Below are 19,346 nucleotides of genomic sequence, written 5' to 3'. Positions count from 1 at the left end.
GGCGTGATGCTATCTTAGACTATAAACATGCATTATTGGCTACAAAGTGGACCTACTACTCTGATTTGATCTACAAAAACAAGCATAACTCAAAGTTCATGTTCGACACGGTGGCAACACTTATTCATGGACAACCACCTGTAGTTCGCTCTCCTTTTACAGCACAAGTTTTCCTGGATTACTTTGGGAAGAAAACAGAAGACATCAGGTTAAACATATCCCAGCATGCCTTAATCCAGCCACTACATCCTGCTATTGAGGTGGGCGCCACTACTGAGGTATTACCTAGATTTACAGAATTTGATAGTATCTCACTAGACATGCTGACAAAACTCGTAATGTCAACAAAAAGTACAACCTGTTTATTTGATCCTATACCAACAAAACTGTTTAAGGACCTGTGGTCCACTCTTGGGCCGACTGTGCTGGAAATTATTAATCTTTCTTTAACTTCTGGATCTGTTCCTAAATGTTTCAAATCTGCAGTGTTTAAACCATTACTTAAGAAACCTAATCTTGACCCTAGTGTATTGAAAAAACTATCGGCCGATATCAAATCTATCATTTTTCTCTAAAATTCTGGAAAAAGTGGTTTCATGGCAGCTTGTAAACTATCTTACTGAGAATAATCTCTTTGAGCCACTGCAGTCTGCTTTTAGAAAACATCATTCCACAGAGACGGCTCTCACTAAAGTGGTGAATGATCTTCTGCATACAATGGATTCGGACACCACTACGGTTCTGGTGCTGTTAGATCTCAGTGCTGCATTTGATACAGTGGATCATCATATTGTACTTGATAGGCTGGAAAATCATTTTGGGATTACTGGGAGTGCCCTTGCATGGCTGACGTCATACTTGACCAGTCGTTCTCACTGTGTTTTGTACAGTAACACTACCTCTAACCTTAGTGACATGAAATTTGGGGTTCCACAGGGGTCTGTCTTAGGCCCCCTGCTTTTCTCCCTTTATATAGCACCCCTTGGGTGCATATTGCGGCGTTTTGGGATTACCTTTCACTGCTATGCTGATGATACTCAGTTATACATGCCGATAACTGCTGGTAATCTCGTTCACATAAAATCCTTAGAAGATTGCCTTGCATCAGTAAGAAGTTGGATGTCTAGAAACTTCCTACTTTTAAACTCTGATAAGACTGAAATGATGGTTCTTAGTCCAGTGAGACATCGGTGTCAATTTCACCAGTTAACGCTCAGCCTCGGCTCGTGTGTCATACATCACACTGACAAAGTGAGGAACCTTGGTGTAATTTTTTGATCCTTTGTTGTCCTTTGGCCTCCACATTAGAAATATTACTAGGACTGCTTTCTTCCACCTGCGAAATATAGCAAAGACTCATCCCATCCTGTCTATGGCTGATGCTGAGACCCTGATCCATGCATTTATCTCTTCTAGATTGGACTACTGCAATGTTCTATTTTCTGGTTTAGCATTAGGGGTCTGCAACTGGTTCAAAATGCTGCAGCCAGACTTTTGACATGAAGCAGAAAGTTCGACCACATTACACCCATTTTGGCGTCTCTTCACTGGCTTCCTGTCCTGGTGAGATCAGATTTTAAGGTTCTGCTACTAACCTATAAAATTATTCATGGACTGGCACCTCCCTACCTAGCTGACCTAATTAAACCTTATGTACCGGCCCGGGCTTTACGTTCTCAGGGTGCAGGACTACTTTGTGTCCCTAAGTTGAATGAGAAGTCTGTGGGTCACAGAGTTTTCTCTTATCGTGCCCCTGTTCTGTGGAATGATCTCCCTGCATCAATAAAACAGTCAGATTCTGTGAAGATTTTCAAGTCCAGACTTAAGACGCACTTATTTTCCCTTTCATATGGCTAGCATACTGGTACAGTTTTGTTTTACACTTTTTACTCTCTTAATTCATTTTATTAGTAATTGGAGCGGGCTGCGGCCTCAACTTTACCTAAATTCTGGGTCTTTTAGTGAAGTTTAGGGCTCGTGGCCGGCGATCACCTTAGTATTTCTCTGTTTTTCTTGTTGTTTAATGCTGACAAATTATATAGTATTTTTTTTTTGTTTTTCTGATGCCTGATTCTGTTTTTTCTCTCGGTTTAAGGTGCAGCTCCATCCAGAGATGACAGTTGTGTTCGTGTTGGCAATCCTCCTGTCCTGTGCGCCAATAGCATTTCTTCCCGTGAATTGTTCTGTAATTTATGTTTGTATCATGGCCCAAGCAGAGGGTCACCCCTTTGAGTCTGGTCTGCTTGAGGTTTCTTCCTCAGAGGCAGTTTTTCCTTACCACTGTTGCTCTAGGGGTTGGTAAGGTTAGACCTTACCTGTGTGAAGCGCTTTGAGGCAACTCTGTTGTGATTTGACGTTATATAAATGAAAATAAATTGAAAAATAAATTTAAATATTTTAACTTTCAATTCATAAAATTTAATTCAGGTCGTGGTGGAGAGATTTTGGTTCTGTATCACAATATAAACAAAAAATGTATTTAACTGATTTATTTTTAAACTGGTGTAATAAAATAGAACAGTAAAACTTGCCCTAAACCGCCATCATACAAACCGGATATTCACATTCACGGGACAAAGCAGAAGTCCCAATGCTTCTGCATGGTTTTTCATGTTATAAATACCATATTTACCAGATTTTGTATAACGGATTTTTCTCACATCCGACAAAATGTCCCGTCCAATCGTAATGTATTTCCCATTGAAACCCCCCTCACGTGTACTGGACAGATCAGTCTGGACGTGCCCAGTAACAAAGGCACGAAATGAATTTCAGCACTGACACTCGCCGATTTGGAGCAAGCGGGCACTGTATTTCCTTGATTAAAAGCACGTGCATTTATTTTTCAAACTATGCTCAGACCTGGTGTCCAACGAGGCTGGGCATAATTCAAGGCCAGTGATTATTAACAAAATGCTGCTTGTTGAATGAACTGTAATATGGTGTTAAGTTTCACACATATCCCTGGGTGTGTGACGAACCAAAACAAACCCTCCCTGACATGCACCTGCCAAACAACTAAGACCACAAAGTGCTGTGACTGGTCGCTCTTATAGTTTCATTCCTTCTTGTCCCATCATATTTTAAACATTTTTGCACTGTGCGCACGGATTACATTTCATTCCTGGTTCAAATACATTTGGCAGAAAAGTTGGTAAATATGACTAAGTTTACAACATGGAGTCAGAAAAAGATGCTCAAATGAACACTGCCAATTACCCACACAGGGGCAGAGACAGGAAACATGCACACCTCTGCATGTTAACACTTGCAGAACAGCGGACACACTGTAACCACAAATGGCAACACTTTGGCATGTGCACATCTGGGTGTGTTACCACATACCAAACAGGAAACACATTTAGTATGGTGAATTATGTCCCTTATGTGTTGAATGTCCACCACAACTGTAATAATAATAATAATAATAATAATAATCAGTTAATAAGTAAGTAAAGGTATAACACTAATGTCTGATATTGTAAAACAGAAACTGTAGCAGTGAATCAGTGTCCAGTTACTTTTGAGCCTAACTTATGCTTCTCTGTCACATGTTCTGGCACACGTCAGGAAGATCTGCACCTGTCTGAAGGTTAAAAACTCACAGCCATGACAGAGTCACACAAGACCAAAAGCTAACCCATTAAACTTTATTTAACCAGGTCGATCCCATTGAGACACAAAGATCTCTTTTCCAAGGTAAGCCTGGCCAAGAAAGCAGCTTAAAAACAAAGTTTCAAGAGGAGAACATAGAATCAGACAACAATAAAACAGACAAGTACAATCTGGTCACATCATAGAGTTAATATGGGGCCTCATAAGCAGGAACAAGAACGATATGAGGCAGATACTATGTCCCTCATAATGTTTTTAAATGTTCCAAGAGAAGTTAGTTCCCTCAAGTTCAAAGTTCACTGTAGTGAGATCCAGGCAGCAGGTGCGAAGTACATGAAGGGATGCTTACCTAACTCAGTACGAATTTTGGGGACATTAAGCAAGTAGCAATCACTGGAACGCAAGGAATAAGTGCTCTGGGTTCTCGAAATGTAGCCACATAGATATTGGGGGAGTAGACCTAAGATTGCTTTGTAAATAAAAATGTACCAGTGTGAGAGACGACGTGCAGCCAATGAGGGCCACTCAACTCTGCTATATAAAGTACAATGGTGAGTGAAGGTTTTGCAACATGTAACAAACCTTAGGGCACAGTGATACACAGAGTCCAAAGATTGGAGACAAATAGCAGGGGCATGCATATAAAGAAGGTCGCCGTAGTCCAATAAAGGAAGAAAGGTGGCAACTACTAAGTTCTTCCTAGCGGCAAAGCTAAAACAAAATGAAAGCATGAATGTTTTTTTTTCCCACCAATAAGTGGATCAGCATGGCATGCTGCGCCAACTCACCAGGAGGGTGGAGTAGACCACCTGAGGGTTGGAATGATCCAGGAACAGGATGAGTCCTGGTAGGCAGCCTTGGTCCTGGACGATGGCCCTCCGGTTCATGGGGTCGGCAGCCAGGTCCCTCAACTGGTTGACCACGGCCAGGGCGTCTGGTTCGGCACACATGGCTGAGCACTCAATGACAGACAGACACACTGACAGGAAGAGAAGAAAACAATCACTCTCACGTACACACTAACCACTGAACATGGAGTGTGCAAGTGCATGCGTGGAGCTCAGCCTGTCACGACAACACATTTTGCTGGATGATACAACCCCAATTCCAATGAAGTTGGAACGTTGTGTAAAATGTAAATAAAAACAGAATACGATTTGCAAATCCCCTTCAACCTATATTCAATTGAATACACCACAAAGACAAGATATTTAATGTTCAAACTGATAAATTTTATTGTTTTTGTGCAAATATTTTCTCATTTTAAAATGAATGACTGCAACATGTTTCAAAAAAGCTGGGACAGTGGTATGTTTACCACTGTGTTACATGATGCCTGATTCTGTTTTTTTCTCTCTGTTTAAGGTGCAGCTCCATCCAGAGGTGGGTGTGGTATTTGTGTTGGAGACCCTCCTGTTCTGTGCACCAACAGCATTTCCTGTATATTCGTTTTGTGAATTGTTCTGTAATTTGTGCCTGTATCATGGCCCAAGCAGAGGGTCACCCCTTTGAGTCTGGTCTGCTTGAGGTTTCTTCCTCAGAGGGAGTTTTTTCTTACCACTGTTGCTCTGGGGGTTAGTAAAGTTAGATCTTACTTGTGTGAAGCACCTTGAGGCAACTCTGTTGTGATTTGGTGCAATATAAATGAAAATAAATTGAAATTCTGTCAGCCAGACAACGGACAACATCCACAGACGTCAGCATCTCAGGACAGATCTTGTCCGTCACTGGCAACTTGCCACAGACATTTCTGACCACCTCAGTGACTTCTGACCAAATGACGGTACAGTCATTTGCCCAGTTGCAGATCACCTTTTTTTTTTTTTAAAGTCCCGCTATACGGAGCCATAATGCAACTGAATGTCCTTTATTGTGTATTGTTGTATTTGGTATTTGGATGTTATCTAGCTGAAGAAGTCTGGGTGGTGTAGCCCTTCTACTTAAAGTGTGAAGCCACATTATGTGTGGTGCAAATATTTGCCGGAAATGGATCACTTTTCGCGGTTCTGGAACACTACACTCTGTGTCACTTTGGGTTCATCCCTGGCATCTGGCTGGTGCCCTTCTAATGCAGAATGATACACACTGTGCCCGAGAATGTGTTATTCTTGGGCACAGTCACACACACACACACACATTCTCAATAAATAAGTTTATTGAAATTCCACATTATTTCTGAAAAAGCATAAATGTGCTGTGTTGCAAGAGCTCTCATAAGAAAAGATCAACTTATTTCTCTGTAGTTCTACACTGTATATAACTGGAAACAGCGTGTATCCACTATTCAACCTTCATGAACAAAATAACGCCTCTTTTAAAGGGTTATTAGCTCACTTCATGTTTTATTTATATTGCTAGAGATGGAGAGCCAAGGAGGGTTTTAAATGTGTGGAGGTGAGATGTCTCCCGAATTAAAAAGTAAAAGCCCCCACATTCGTGTCCATTCGTGATGTTGAGATGACCCCTGCGCATGCGTAACATTCGGTGCTGTTTTCTAAGCGAGGCAGAAAGAATTGTACGACGGAAAGCAGTCGAGCTTGTGGTCGTTTGTAGACAAAACGTCAGTCTTTCCATTGGTACCAAGTATTAGCTTATTCGCGCTGATTACGAGAAACGGCGGCGCAAAAACTACAGCAGTGATCCGGAACTGGCCAAGTGACTGTACCAGACCCGTCCGAGTCCTCCATCCCTGCCTTTATTGTTGTAGCTGTGATCATTTATTTTACGTCGGGAGTTCAGTCTGTGCACACTGACCCAGTAACACGGACTAAATATTACATTTAAATAGCCGGAGGAGTGCTAATGCTAACTCACCTGCGCGTGTGTGCGGCGTTGGGAGCTAACGTTAGCGCTCTGCTAACGGCTAGCCTTAACTGTCCACCGAACGTCCTCTGTGTTGACGTCCCGCGACAGTCGGAGTCCACATAGAACGAACCCGAACCTCAGCGGGATCAGCGATCAGACGTCAACCGAACCTTTAAAACCACAGTCCATTTACAATCCGGACCAGGAAGCCGGCTTCTTCTGCGTCTGTGCGCAAATTCTTCTTCTTCTTCTTATGGATTTCCGGCAGGCTGCGCGCCAGTCAGCGCATTGCTGCCTTTCACTGGCAGACCATGACTACTGCACTCTACTCACAGACTATGCTGCAAGCCAGAGCTAAACACAAAATCCATCAGGGCTTTGTAGACCTCTAGCTGACGTGCAGACGGATCAAGCAGCACTTTAATAGAAACAGACTCAAACCCAAGATCAAAAAGGTGTGAGAAAAGAAGTCTCCTCTGCTCAGAAAATCTTTTACACTCCATCAGAACATGAGTGATAGTCTCTTTCTTTGTGCAGGTTTCACACAATCCATTGTGGTGTTTACCAATTAGACATAGGTCAGCCGCCAGTCCACAGTGTCCCAACCTCAGTCTTGTTAACAGTACTTGCTCCCTTCTGTTATTCCCCCGGGTTGGGCAGTCACCAAAAACAGACTTCTGCACACTATAAAAATGCCTACCCTTATTTCCATTGTCCCAATCCTTCTGCCATTGAGCCCACACTACTTTTTTAATCATGGCTTTATGTTCAGAGCTGCTATGAGCCACCTCAAGATCTACAGTTTCATGTCTTAAAGCGTTCTTTGCAACCTGATCCACAATTTCATTACCCCTGACCCCCACATGTGCCAGGACCCACATGAAGCACACATCTGACCCTCCCTTCTCCACTCTGAGCAAAGCAGTCAGCACCTCAACCACCAGATCAGGCCTACACCGGGAAGAGGCAAACTCCAAGGACTGCAACACAGCAGCTGAGTCAGAGCAGATGACAACCCTCTCCGGTCTCACTTCTTCCACCCATTCAAGAGCCCACACCATAGCCAAAATTTCAGCTGTAAATACTCCTACTCCATCAGGAAGTCATCTGCCAAGACTCAGAGACAGAGCAGGAATAAAATCCCAAATCCCCCTCTCCGGCTAGTGGGGTCAACAGACCCATCAGTAAACAATTGCAGATACCCATCCCAATTGTTCTGCAGCGCAAATTCTTCTTCTCCTGTAAGGTTTAAAGGCGTATTGTTGCATTACCGCCACCAACTGGACAGCACCAGCGGTACGTCAGGCTGTTTTTGTTTTACGATATGATTTAATTATTTTTTTTTTATCTCTCCCTAAGGATGGGCTTCGATGGACAGTAATTTTTGTTTTATTGCAAAATTCAGAGTTACAAACTGAAGACATTATTAAAGGTATAAAGTTGAATCTTCAACAAAGAGACATTCAGTTGTTTTGTGCCAAAAACCAGTGGTTTATTTAGACTTTATTTAACAAATTCATCAAACACAGAAACATAAGAATCAGCACCAGGATTTGTCAAAAACAAATTAATTACATCAAGTCTAGTCTGAGAGGAGGTGCTGGTGCTATGCTTCGCCACCTCCGCAACACCACAGAACTACCTTGGGTCCTGGATGGCAACCACCCGGGCAGACAACTGTGCAAGGGCACTCCCAGTAATCCCAAAATGATTCTCCAGCCTATCGAGTAGAATTTGATGATTCACGGAATCAAACGCAGCACTGAGATCTAACAGCCCAGAACCGTAGTGGTGTCAGAATCCATCGTAAGCAGAAGATCATTCACCACTTTAGTGAGGGCCGTCTCTGTGGAATGATATTTTCAAATGTCAAAGACATTATTCTCAGCAAGGTGGTGTTATTTCTACCTGATTCTTTTATGTAAAATTCTGCCCCTTACCAAAAACCAAACCATTGTATTCCTCATTTTGAGTTTATTCAAGGTCACGTTAGAAACCAGGCCTGGGACCCTCACAGACAGTGTCCATCTTGTGACAGGCACATGAAGTAACTTGTACAACACTTTTATACAATGTGGGTGTTAACAGTGGGTGTGGTTTAGTCTCACATTTCTAATGTTACTGGCTCTCACCAACAGGGGGAGCTCTCTCTGTGTCTGAAACTTGGACACACGATAGAATAAAACGTAACATATTTCTCAGAACGTCCAAACAAATAACACAAATACTTAATAGCTAACATAAAATAAAGAATTAGCACCGATATTACAGTGGTCACTGGACTCCTCAGCCTCCAAAAGAAGCTGCTACTCCACTGGAGAGGACATGAGGACCCCTACTGAGTGCAGAAACCAATGGCTCCATCCCATCACCATTCACCCAATCACAGAGCTGCTTCAACAGTCACTGCCCTCATCAATGAGGACAGGTTCAAGAAATCCTGGAGGATGATCAAAGCCTTACCTGGGTTCAGAAAACCAAACAAACCAGACTGACAAGACCAGGATCAGGAGACACTGAGTTCATGAGTGTTAAAAACTCACAGAGAAGGAAGAGGCACAACTGAGACTCTGAAACCCACAGAGACAGCAAGCAGCACAAGAGTGCACACAAAACTACACAACACTACACAACCACCACTAGAGGGAGTCTCATGTTGTTCCATTTCAGTCCCGATCAGTGTCAGTTGACGTACTTGAAACAGAGCTGAGCAAAAGCTTTGATATTTTACCAGAAAATTACTCACATGAAAGTTAAGTTCTCCCATTAAAAATATGACAAAAGCAAAAGTACCCAATTATCTCACACTGACTGTACGTCAGTATCAAAAATAATTTTTATGTCCCGCGTGGCACTTGCGTTGTGAGGCGGGGCTTATACCATCCGGGTTGTCCGTCCGTCCGTCCACAATTCATTCACCACAGTGTAGCTCAGCACCTATTGCTTGCAAAAAACTTCATATTTGGTGGGTCCATGCCTTGGAGGAGTACTTAGCATGGGTTCAAAGGCCAGTGACCTTGACCTATTTTCAAGGTCACCAATGGTCACAACTGTCAAATCCTTTGCCACAACGTAGCTCAGCATCTTTTGCTCATAGAAACTTCATATTTGGTGGGTACATGCCTTGGAGGGGTACTTCACATGTGTTCAAAAGCCGGTGACCTTGACCTACTTTTCAAGGTTGCCAATGGTCACGACTATCAAATCCTTTGCCACAAAGTAGCCCGGCACCTATTGCTCGCAGACACTTCATATTTGGTGGGTACATGCCTTGGAGGGGTACTTCACATGTGTTCAAAAGCCGGTGACCTTGACCTACTTTTCAAGGTTGCCAATGGTCACGACTATCAAATCCTTTGCCACAAAGTAGCCCGGCACCTATTGCTCGCAGACACTTCATATTTGGTGGGTACATGCCTTGGAGGAGTACTTCACATGTGTTCGAAGGCCAGTGACCTTGACCTCCGTTTCAAGGTCACCAGTGGTTGCATTTGTTTTGAAGGCTGGCGACCGTGACCGACTTTTATGGTCACTGTTTGTCACCTCCTCAAAATAAATATTATGCCAATCTCCAATTTTTTCATTGTATATCCCAGTTTACATCAAACACATAAGGCTTCAATCAAATACCCACCCCATACAAGTACATATTCGCAAGTACAATCAATAGTTTTCCACTTTGCATGGAAAATAATACTGCATGTGGGGCATTTTTTTAAAATATTTATTTCATTCATTTAAAAGCAGAAAAGCAGAAATGAGTACATTACAAGACACTGAAAAGGAGCAGAGAGAAGAACATGTCTTATATTTTCTGCCCCTTTTTACAATACAATCTTTCAATTTTAAGCATCATTATTCAACATTATTTAACAGATTGCATTTTTTGACTTTGTCACATTTCATGATGAATGTCTCTAGTTTTTATATAAAATATATTGAGGTACTGAAAATAAAACCAGGAGAAAAATGTTGAAGGTTCTTGACTGGCCAAATCAATCTCCAGACCTGAACCCAACTGGACAGTTTTTCATCTCTTGAAACTGAAGGAGAACTCCTACAAAATACAAACAAAAATGAAAGACATTGGTTGAGAATGTTGGTCACAGCATCTCCAGACCTCTTGTCTCAATGCCCCTCAGACTGGCCTGGTCCTGTCATGTCCGTGCTGTTCACCAGACCATGTGAACACCAATTCAGTCTTTTCATGTTTCTGTCCATCGCACAGCTTCTCTGTTTTCACTGAGAGTTGGAGTTCTGTCATCTAATAAACCCAGTGAGGTCCTTAGTCCAGGTTTCATCAATATAACAGAACTGTCCTTGAAATCATTGAACATGGTTTTGATATGACTGGGTTCAGTTAAACCTGGTTGAAGCCTCATGTCTTCCTGCCTTTAAATGAATCTTGCCCACCTGTGTCCATATTTAGTCATGTTGCCAGTGATACTAAGCAAAGTGGAGGTGTGGCTTTAATTTACAAATCTGTCTTAAGGATGATGGTCCATGAGGGTCCTAAATTTAGATCATTGAACATCTGGCTCTCTGCCCTCTCAGGCTGCCATGAGAAGTCATGATCAGAGTGATGAATGTCAGTCATCACTTTGTGACTGATTCCAGGTTCCTGGGCCAGTATTCTAGTTTCATAGATTAATTTAGTAAGTTTATTTCTGATCTGGTGACTCATGGAGATAACATCCTAATATCTGTTGATTTTAGTGTCCACATAAATAAGCCTTCCAACCCCTCAGCAAAGTGTTTGTAGATATTGTGGAAAAGTTGGGATTTTTTCAGTTTCTTGCCACTGTTCTTTTGTTTTTATTCTTCAGCCACTTTTGAGTTCTGCTTTGGTTTGTAAAAAATTGTAAACAAGCACATAACAATTTGTAAACAAGCAAATAACAGATTTGTTGGCTCACGATATGGCTTATTACTGATAATTCTTACAGCTTTCTTTTGCAAGAGAAATATTTGATTAGTATTAGTTCTTTATCTATTTCCCTAAACCTCAACAAGTTATGTCATATATGGAACAATGCATGATATAAAATGGTTAATCAATGTTGGGAGAGGAAGTCTTGTGCTTTATGCAGAATTGCAATGGATTTTGACATTTTAGATTTAACATAATTAATGTGTGTTTTCCAGCTTAATTCATCATCAATATAAACACCAAGAAATTTTGTATCTGTTACAATTTCAATTTCAATATCATGTAATAATAAATTTCTGCTTAAGTTCTTGGACTTATTCCCAAATATGATACACTTAGTTTTACCAAAATGGAGCGATAATTTGTTTGAATCAAACCATTATTTAAATTTCTGTAATTCGTTCTCCATCATGTCCAGGAGCTGTCCCAAATGATCCCCACTACAAAACAAAGTCGTATCATCAGCAAATAAAATACAACGTATGGTCTTGGAAACCAAACATATATCATTAATATACAAAAGAAACAACAATGGACCAAGGACTGAACCCTGGGGGACCCCCACAACTAATCTTCAAGAATTCAAACTTTGTCCCATTGATGTGGACACACTGATACCTGCGAAATATAGCAAAGATTCATCCCATCCTGTCTATGGCTGATGCTGAGACCCTGATCCATGCGTTTATCTCTTCTAGATTGGACTACTGCAATGTTCTATTTTCTGGTTTATTGCAGTCAGCATTAGAGCTCTCGAATTGGTTCAAATGCTGCAGCCAGACTTTTGACATGAAGCAGAAAGTTCGACCACATTACACCCATTTTGGCGTCTCTTCACTGGCTTCCTGTCCCAGTGAGATCAGATTTTAAGGTTCTGCTACTAACCTATAAAATTGTTCACGGACTGGCATCTCCTTACCTAGTTGACCTAATTAAACCTTATGTACCGGCCCGGGCTTTGGATTCTCAGGGTGCAGGACTACTTTGTGTCCCTAAGGTGAATAAGAAGTCTGTGGGTCACAGAGTTTTCTCTTATTGTGCCCCTGTTCTGTGGAATGATCTCCCTGCATCAATAAAACAATCAGATTCTGTGGAGACTTTCAAGTTCAGACTTAAGACGCACTTATTTTCCCTTTTCGTATGGCTAGCATACTGGTACAGTTTTGTTTTAGCTTTTTTACTCTTTTAATTCATTTTATTAGTAATTGGAGCATGCCAGCCTCTCTCCAGGAGTTGGAGAGGGGCTGGGCACGCCGAGCAGCCAACTGGATGAAATCAGCACCCTCCAAATCCGAGGCCATGGTTCTCGACCGGAAAAAAGGTGCTTTGCACTCTTCAGGTCAGTGGAGTGTCCTTGCCTCAAGTGGAGGAGTTTTTAAGTATCTCGGGGTCTTGTTCACAAGTGAGGGACGGATGGAGCGTGAGATCGATAGACAGTTCGGCTGCAGCATCTGCAGTGATGCGGTCGCTGTATCGGACCGTCGTGGTGAAGAGAGAGCTGAGTAGGGGAGCAGAGCTCTCGAATTTACCGATCAATCTACGTTCCGATCCTCACCTATGGTTATGAGATTTTGGCTCATGACTGAAAGAACAAGATGTGAGTACAAGCGGCCGAGATGAGGTTTCCTACGTAGGGTGGCTGGGCGCTCCATTAGAGATAGGGTGAGGAGCTCGGTCACTCGGGAGGAGCTCGGAAGTCGAGCCACTGCTCCTCCATGTTGAAAGGAGTCCAGTTGAGGTTGGCTCGTGGCATCTTTTCCGGATGCCCCCTGGACGCCTCCCTGGAGAGGTGTTCCGGGCACGTCCCATTGGGAGGAGGGCCCCGGGGAAAGACCCAGGACACGCTTGGAGGGACTATATCTCTCGGCTGGCTTGGGAACGCCTTGGGGTTCCCCCGGAGGAGCTGGGGGAGGTGTTGTGTGGATCTGGAGGTCTGGGCGGCTTTGCTTGAGCTGCTGCCCCTGCGACCCGACTCCGGATTAAAGCGGAAGAAAATGGATGGGTGGATGGATTGGGACGTGCCGCAGCCTCACTTTACCTAAATTCTGGGTCTTTTAGTGAAGTTTAGGGCTAGTGGCCGGCGATCACCTTAGTATTTCTTCTGTTTTTCTTGTTGTTTAATGCTGACAAATTATACTGTATTTTTTGTCTTTCTGATACCTGATTCTGTTTTTTTCTCTCTGTTTAAGGTGCAGCTCCATCCAGAGATGGGTGTGGTATTTGTGCTGAAGATCCTCCTGTCCTGTGCACCAACAGCATTTCTTGTATATCGTCCATGAATGTTCTGTAATTTGTGTTTGTATCATGGCCCAAGCAGAGGGTCACCCGTTTGAGTCTGGTCTGCTTGAGGGTTCTTCCTCAGAGGGAGTTTTTTCTTACTACTGTTGTTCTGGGGGTGGTAAGGTTAGACCTTACTTGTGTGAAGTGCCTTGAGGCAACTCTGTTGTGATATGGTGCTATATAAATGAAAATAAATTGAAACTGAAATTGATACCTATTGTGTAAGTAGCTCATTATCCAATCATGTGCCAGTCCCCTGATACCATACATCTGTAGCGGGATGAAAGTCCCGGGTCCCAATTGAAAAGGTGTTCCCGCTAGCTGGCTAACGGGGAGTTCCCCTTTGGCTGACGTGGTAGAGGAACGGTCTTTTGTGCGAGCCGCATGGGTTTCGATCCCCACTGTTGTCCCGGCCACGAAGGTCCTGCTGCTTCAATCTGGCATCACGAACAGGATGTGGATCACAGAGTATGCTAACATGCACCTGTGACTTCGGGACAAAGTCAAAAGTGGTGGGGAGATGTGTAGCGGAATGAAAGTCCCGGGTCCCAATTGAAAAGACGTTCCCGCTAGCTTGGCTAATGGGGAGTTCCCCTTTGGCTGACCTGGTAGAGGAATGGTCTTTTGTTCGGTCCCCACCGTCGTCCCGGCCACGAAGGTCCTGCTGCTTCACATCTTTAATTTGTCCAGTAGCAAAGTATGATCTATAGTATCAAAGACTTTCCATAAAAAACCCGACAGTATATGCTTATTTTCAATCTCAGAATTTGTCAACACAATCCATTACAGCCAATGAAGTAGTGCGATTCTTTCTAAAACTGTATTGCTGCTCGCTAAGATATGATGTTTAGTTAAGAATCATTTGACCTCATTCCCAAGTAACACACAACGTAAATGCAACGTTGCTGTAAGGTTGCTGACAACGTTGTAGCAGTGTGAATTTGTAGACTCCCCACAATGTTGCTACAACATTGTCAGCAATGTTGTCAGCAATGTTGCTGACAATGTTGCAGCAATGTTTTCAGCAACATTGCTGCAACGTTGTGGGGAGCCTACAAATTCACGTTGCTACAACGTCATTGCAACTTCTGTGCAACATTCCGGCAACATCAAATTGTTAGCTGGGATTACAAATACCTTTTCCAAAATTTTCGAAAATTGTTTGTAAGAGTGAGATTGGCCTGTAATTTGAAAAAAACATGTTTGTCACCAGATTTGAACAATGGTGTCACTTTAGCTATTTCATTTTGAAAGAAAATTTCACGGCCATAATGACAAATTACAGATATATGTTAAAGGCCTCTAACAATGCAATCAGTAATATTTTAACCAAAAATATATCAAAATTGTCACTATCAGTTGATTTCCCTTAAGTTTATGAACTATGTCAATGATTTCTTTTTCATCCATGTCATGCCCGGCCCTGGTCTAGGCCTGAATGTTTATTTTGCCTGTCCCTTTGGCTCACCTCCTGCCCCAGCTTTGATGTATTAGTTGCTTGTTTACATCATGCGTTTATTCTCTGTTCTAGTTTTGCTTTGTTACTTTGTTTTAGTTACTTGTCATACTTGAACCATTGTCCAGTTCCGTTCTCATTCTGTTCAGCCGGTTTGTGTTTTCATTGTTTATCATTTAGCTTTCATTTGTTTATTTTTGCTGTTCTCATTTCTGTTGTTTTCTGTTGTACTTTTATATCGGGTTTTTGCTTTCTGTTAATCAGTCAGTTCCTGTTTAGTTTTGCTTCAGTATGACTTTCTGATCAGTTCTCATGTAGCTTTTCTTTTGTACTTATTATTATATCTTGGTTTTCTTTTAGTTCCCATGATTCATGCTCTGTCCTGGTCCCCTAGATTTCATATTCTGTTTTTGCTCTGTTCTCATGTCATTTCATTTGTTTGTGTTCACTCCACTTCCCGCACCTGCCTTGTGTCTTTGTCTCTCACACTTTAATTCTGTCTGCTTTGAATTTTCATTCACTCGTTCTCTTGCACCTGCTCATGCATCTTTGTATCTGACATCACTCCACTTTGTGCACTCCATATCTTGCCTGTGTATACTCTTTGTCCACTAGTTATGCCCCTTTCTAGATTGTTCCTCACATGCACCAAATTAATACCTGCTTCACATCACCCTGATTTTTTTGCTGCTTATTTAAACCCTCACAGTCTCACAGCTCACTGCCAGTTTGTCGTTGCTCTTAGCACACATTCCAGCCTTTTGATCACAGTCCTGTTTTGTTTAGCTGTGTACGTCTTCTGCTCTGTATTCCTCGACCCATGTCTTTGCCTCATCCCTGACTACTGTGTTTGCTTGTGCCTCTGACCCCTGCTGAACTATGACTGTGTTTTTGCCTGATCCTGTTTGTACCTCCGCTCCGCTGCTTGACTGCCTGTACACCAAACCTAAGCCTGGAAAAAAGGTGATGATTTCATATACACCAAAGCCTTGTTTTGGAGTCTGCATTGCAGGTCCAGTCTCTACAGTTGTCGGGCAGATGCCCGCCGTGACAGAACAAACTGGCCATAACATGGTCCCTGCAGGCTCCACTCCATCCACAGATGCTTTTGCCATGAATCCAGACATTGAGGAGATGAAGAGGATTTTTTTCTGACCTCTCATTTTTTTTCATCTGTTTTCGTGACTGTTATGCACCCAGGGAAAAGTTTGATTATCTGGAGCAAGCCTGGGAGTTGGTTAATTCGCACCAATGCCTTTTTGACTTTTTCCCAGAGCTACTGAGCCTGGATGATGTTTTTTGCGAACAGAAGCTCCCTGATTGGATTTGATTTGATTTTATTCCACAATAAAATTACATAAGAATACATACAAATACTGCCGAGGATAACATAAGAAAGCTTCCAATACAGATACTTATTTACACTGTGGTCCTCGAAAAAAAAAAAAATACACAAAATAAAGTGTTGTGTGGGCCGCTGAAGAGGAGGTACTGCTGGCCCACCACCAGAGGGCACCCTGCCTGAAGTGCACGAGAGGGCGCATCCGCTGCCGAGATATCGTCTACCCGTCAGGTAAACACTCAGCCTTTGAACACGAATTGTTAAGCTAAACGTAAGACAGTCGTAACGTCTTTACTTCTGTGTTTAACTACGTTAAATTCTGAGTTTGCAGACATACCTTTGTACATGAGAGTTTGTAGGTGTGTTTGGGGAGTTGGCGTTCTCCGCTCCGCATCCCACACTCCACTAGTGTGACATTTGGATTCTGCACCAAACTCTGGGATAATTGTGATTAGGACGGTGGCGGTATTCACCAGAAGAGAACTGTGCTGTGCTGGACTGTTTGCTGGGTGTTCACGCACCCACCATCATCTGTCTGTTCTTCCTGCCAGCAGTACCAAGTCTGACAGCTGAAGACGGTGGCCACCTGGGAACTCAGGACTTGGCGGCTCCGGTGTGCTGCAGATCCGCTGGCAGTGGAAATCGTGTGGGATCCGGCTCTTCTCTGGACAGACGTCTTCTATCCTCGAGCCTGCCCGCACGTCACTTTTGTATATTTGGCTGTATTCCAAAATCTGCAGTTGTCTGTATTTCGTTGTGCACATTTCACAACAGTAAAGTGTTATACTTTTGGCTCATCCATTGTCCGTTCATTTACGCCCCCTGTTGTGGGTCCGTGTCACTATACTTTCCCAACATAAAGTATAATAATAGAAAAAGTCTATGAAATATGTTACAAAAATACACAAACCAAACAATAATACGGTAAAATAACAATCAATAAAAGTGATAAAAGGATATTCTTGAGCAATAGCTCTAAGCAATTCACATACAGACCAAACAGATAAAAAGACTTAAGAAAATTACGTTAATAATATAAAAAGATTCCTTGACTAGAATTTACAATACTAGTTAATAAGAACTGCTTAACTTGATGTTTAAACACATGCCTAGAAGCAGTTTCACAAATAGACAAAAGAAGACTATTCCATAATTTAATCCCAGCAAATGTAAAAGATGATAAGACAAAAGACTGTACTCTAGGGACATTAAAAGACAGATGGCTTGACCTTGTCTCATACTCCTCCAAACGTGAAATAAAATTAGATTTAAGGTAATCAGGTGCCATATCGTGAACGACATTAAATACGTGGTTCAGTTTAAGCTGATCTACCCTCTTTTCAACTAGCAGCATATTAACCCTTACAAAGTGGTCAACTCCAATGTGAGTCATTGGAGGGGCATTTAACAAGTATCTAATCATTTTATTCTGAACCACCTGAAGGTGTAATTTATCACATTTGGTGAGACCACTATACCAGGAAGAACAAGAATAATCCAAATGACACTGGATCAGTGAAGATACTAACAGTTTTTTAGTTCTGAGGTTAAAGTCCTTCGTATTACGATACAAAAACTTTAATCTAGTGGAACATAGCGCCACAATATTCGACACAATTGCATTCCCAGATAAAGACTGATCCAGAGTTATGCCAAGATATGTAACCTGGGCTCTGGATTCAATGGCAGCACCGTTACATTGTACCTGTTGTTGTGTGGGCCGCTGAAGAGGAGGTACTGCTGGCCCACCACCACCAGATGGTGCCCTGCTTGGAGTGCGGGCTCCAAGCACGAGAGGGCGTCGGAGCCGCTGGAGGTGACAGCTGTCATCAATCAACACCAGCTGTCACCCATCACCACTACTATAAAGACCGGACTGCAACTCCACCTCCTCGCCGAGAAATCGTCTACCATACAGGTATTTTCTCTGCTGACTCGAAACGTTGAGTAATAATCTGAACTTCTTTTGCAGCCGTTATCCTGTGGTGTTTGCCTTATCTGTGGGATTGGCGTTTGGTGTGATCAGCGACGGCTTCGCTTCACACTCCAATCAGATAAGTGATTAGACAGGAGCTGCACGAGTGTGTGATTGGAGGTGGAGGTTCTCCCTCCTTTACTGAATACAGACTGTGGGATTACTGAGTGTACGGACTCACACTCATCCAGAACTGTTTCTGTTTTCTGCCAGCAGTACCGGGTCTGACTGCTGAAGACAGTGGCCACCTGGGGCGCAGGGCTTGGCGGCTCCGGTGTTCTTCAGGTCCGTTGGTGATGAGGCTTGTGTGGGTTCCGGCTTCTCTCTCACCGGACGTCTCCTATCTTCGAGCCTGCCACACGTCACCTTTTGTTAAATTGATATAACACATATTTGTATCTGTCTGTATCACGTGGTGCACCTTCACAACATTAAATTGTTACTTTTTGGCTATTCCATTGTCCCTTCATTAACGCCCCCTGTTGTGGGTCCGTGTCACGACACCTTCCCAACACCTGTAGCCTTTGGGCATTAGCTATTTTATGTTTCGAGCAAAATAATATTGACTCAGTTTTACCGAGGTGGACTGACAACTTGTTGTCGATTAGCCAATCACATACAGACTGATCTGATCAGTCTCTTCTTTTCTATGGAGTTAAAGGGAGCAATAGAGCGAGGGCGGCACACTGCTCCTGGTATAGATGGCCTGGGGTACCAGCTTTTTCAGCATTTAGATGACATCGCGCTGGATGAACTGCTGTCTTTGATTAATACAGTGTGGGCAGAGGGGTGTCTTCCATAGGACTAGAAACGGGCAATCATTGTGCCCATTCTTAAACCTGGCAAAAAGGCAGGGAGCCCCTTGTCGTATAGGCCTATTGCTCTTACACCTGTTATATGTAAAATTATGGAGAGAATGGTTACGGATAGGCTGGTATTCCAC

General features: G+C 42.8%; 1 protein-coding gene and 1 long non-coding RNA gene across 3 annotated transcripts in view; both read right to left on the bottom strand.

Moving 5' to 3' along the window:
* The window catches only part of LOC117521667 (armadillo repeat-containing protein 1-like), a 32,951-nt gene extending 26,294 nt beyond the window's left edge, over nucleotides 1–6,657 (bottom strand). Inside the window, exons 1-2 of one of the 2 annotated variants that reach the window (XM_034182996.1) lie at nucleotides 6,430–6,657; nucleotides 4,404–4,594 (exon numbers count right to left, since the gene is read on the bottom strand). In XM_034182996.1, the coding sequence (XP_034038887.1) occupies nucleotides 4,404–4,565 (162 nt within the window). In that variant the 5' untranslated portion in view covers nucleotides 4,566–4,594; nucleotides 6,430–6,657. The remainder of the gene's footprint in view (nucleotides 1–4,403; nucleotides 4,595–6,429) is intronic. The other variant, XM_034182995.1, reaches the window with a different exon arrangement.
* A 4,144-nt stretch (nucleotides 6,658–10,801) lies between these two features.
* LOC117521668 lies at nucleotides 10,802–19,346 on the bottom strand. The gene is made up of 3 exons (XR_004564015.1): nucleotides 19,209–19,346; nucleotides 19,028–19,031; nucleotides 10,802–10,812 (listed from the first exon to the last, which is right to left on the bottom strand). It is a non-coding gene; the product is annotated as an uncharacterized LOC117521668 (long non-coding RNA).

The sequence above is a fragment of the Thalassophryne amazonica genome, chromosome 12 (assembly GCF_902500255.1).
Source record: "Thalassophryne amazonica chromosome 12, fThaAma1.1, whole genome shotgun sequence".
NCBI classification, from domain to species: Eukaryota; Metazoa; Chordata; class Actinopteri; order Batrachoidiformes; family Batrachoididae; genus Thalassophryne; species Thalassophryne amazonica.
The sequence above is the reverse complement of the archived record's forward strand: the minus strand, read 5'-3'. Positions and strand labels throughout refer to the sequence as shown.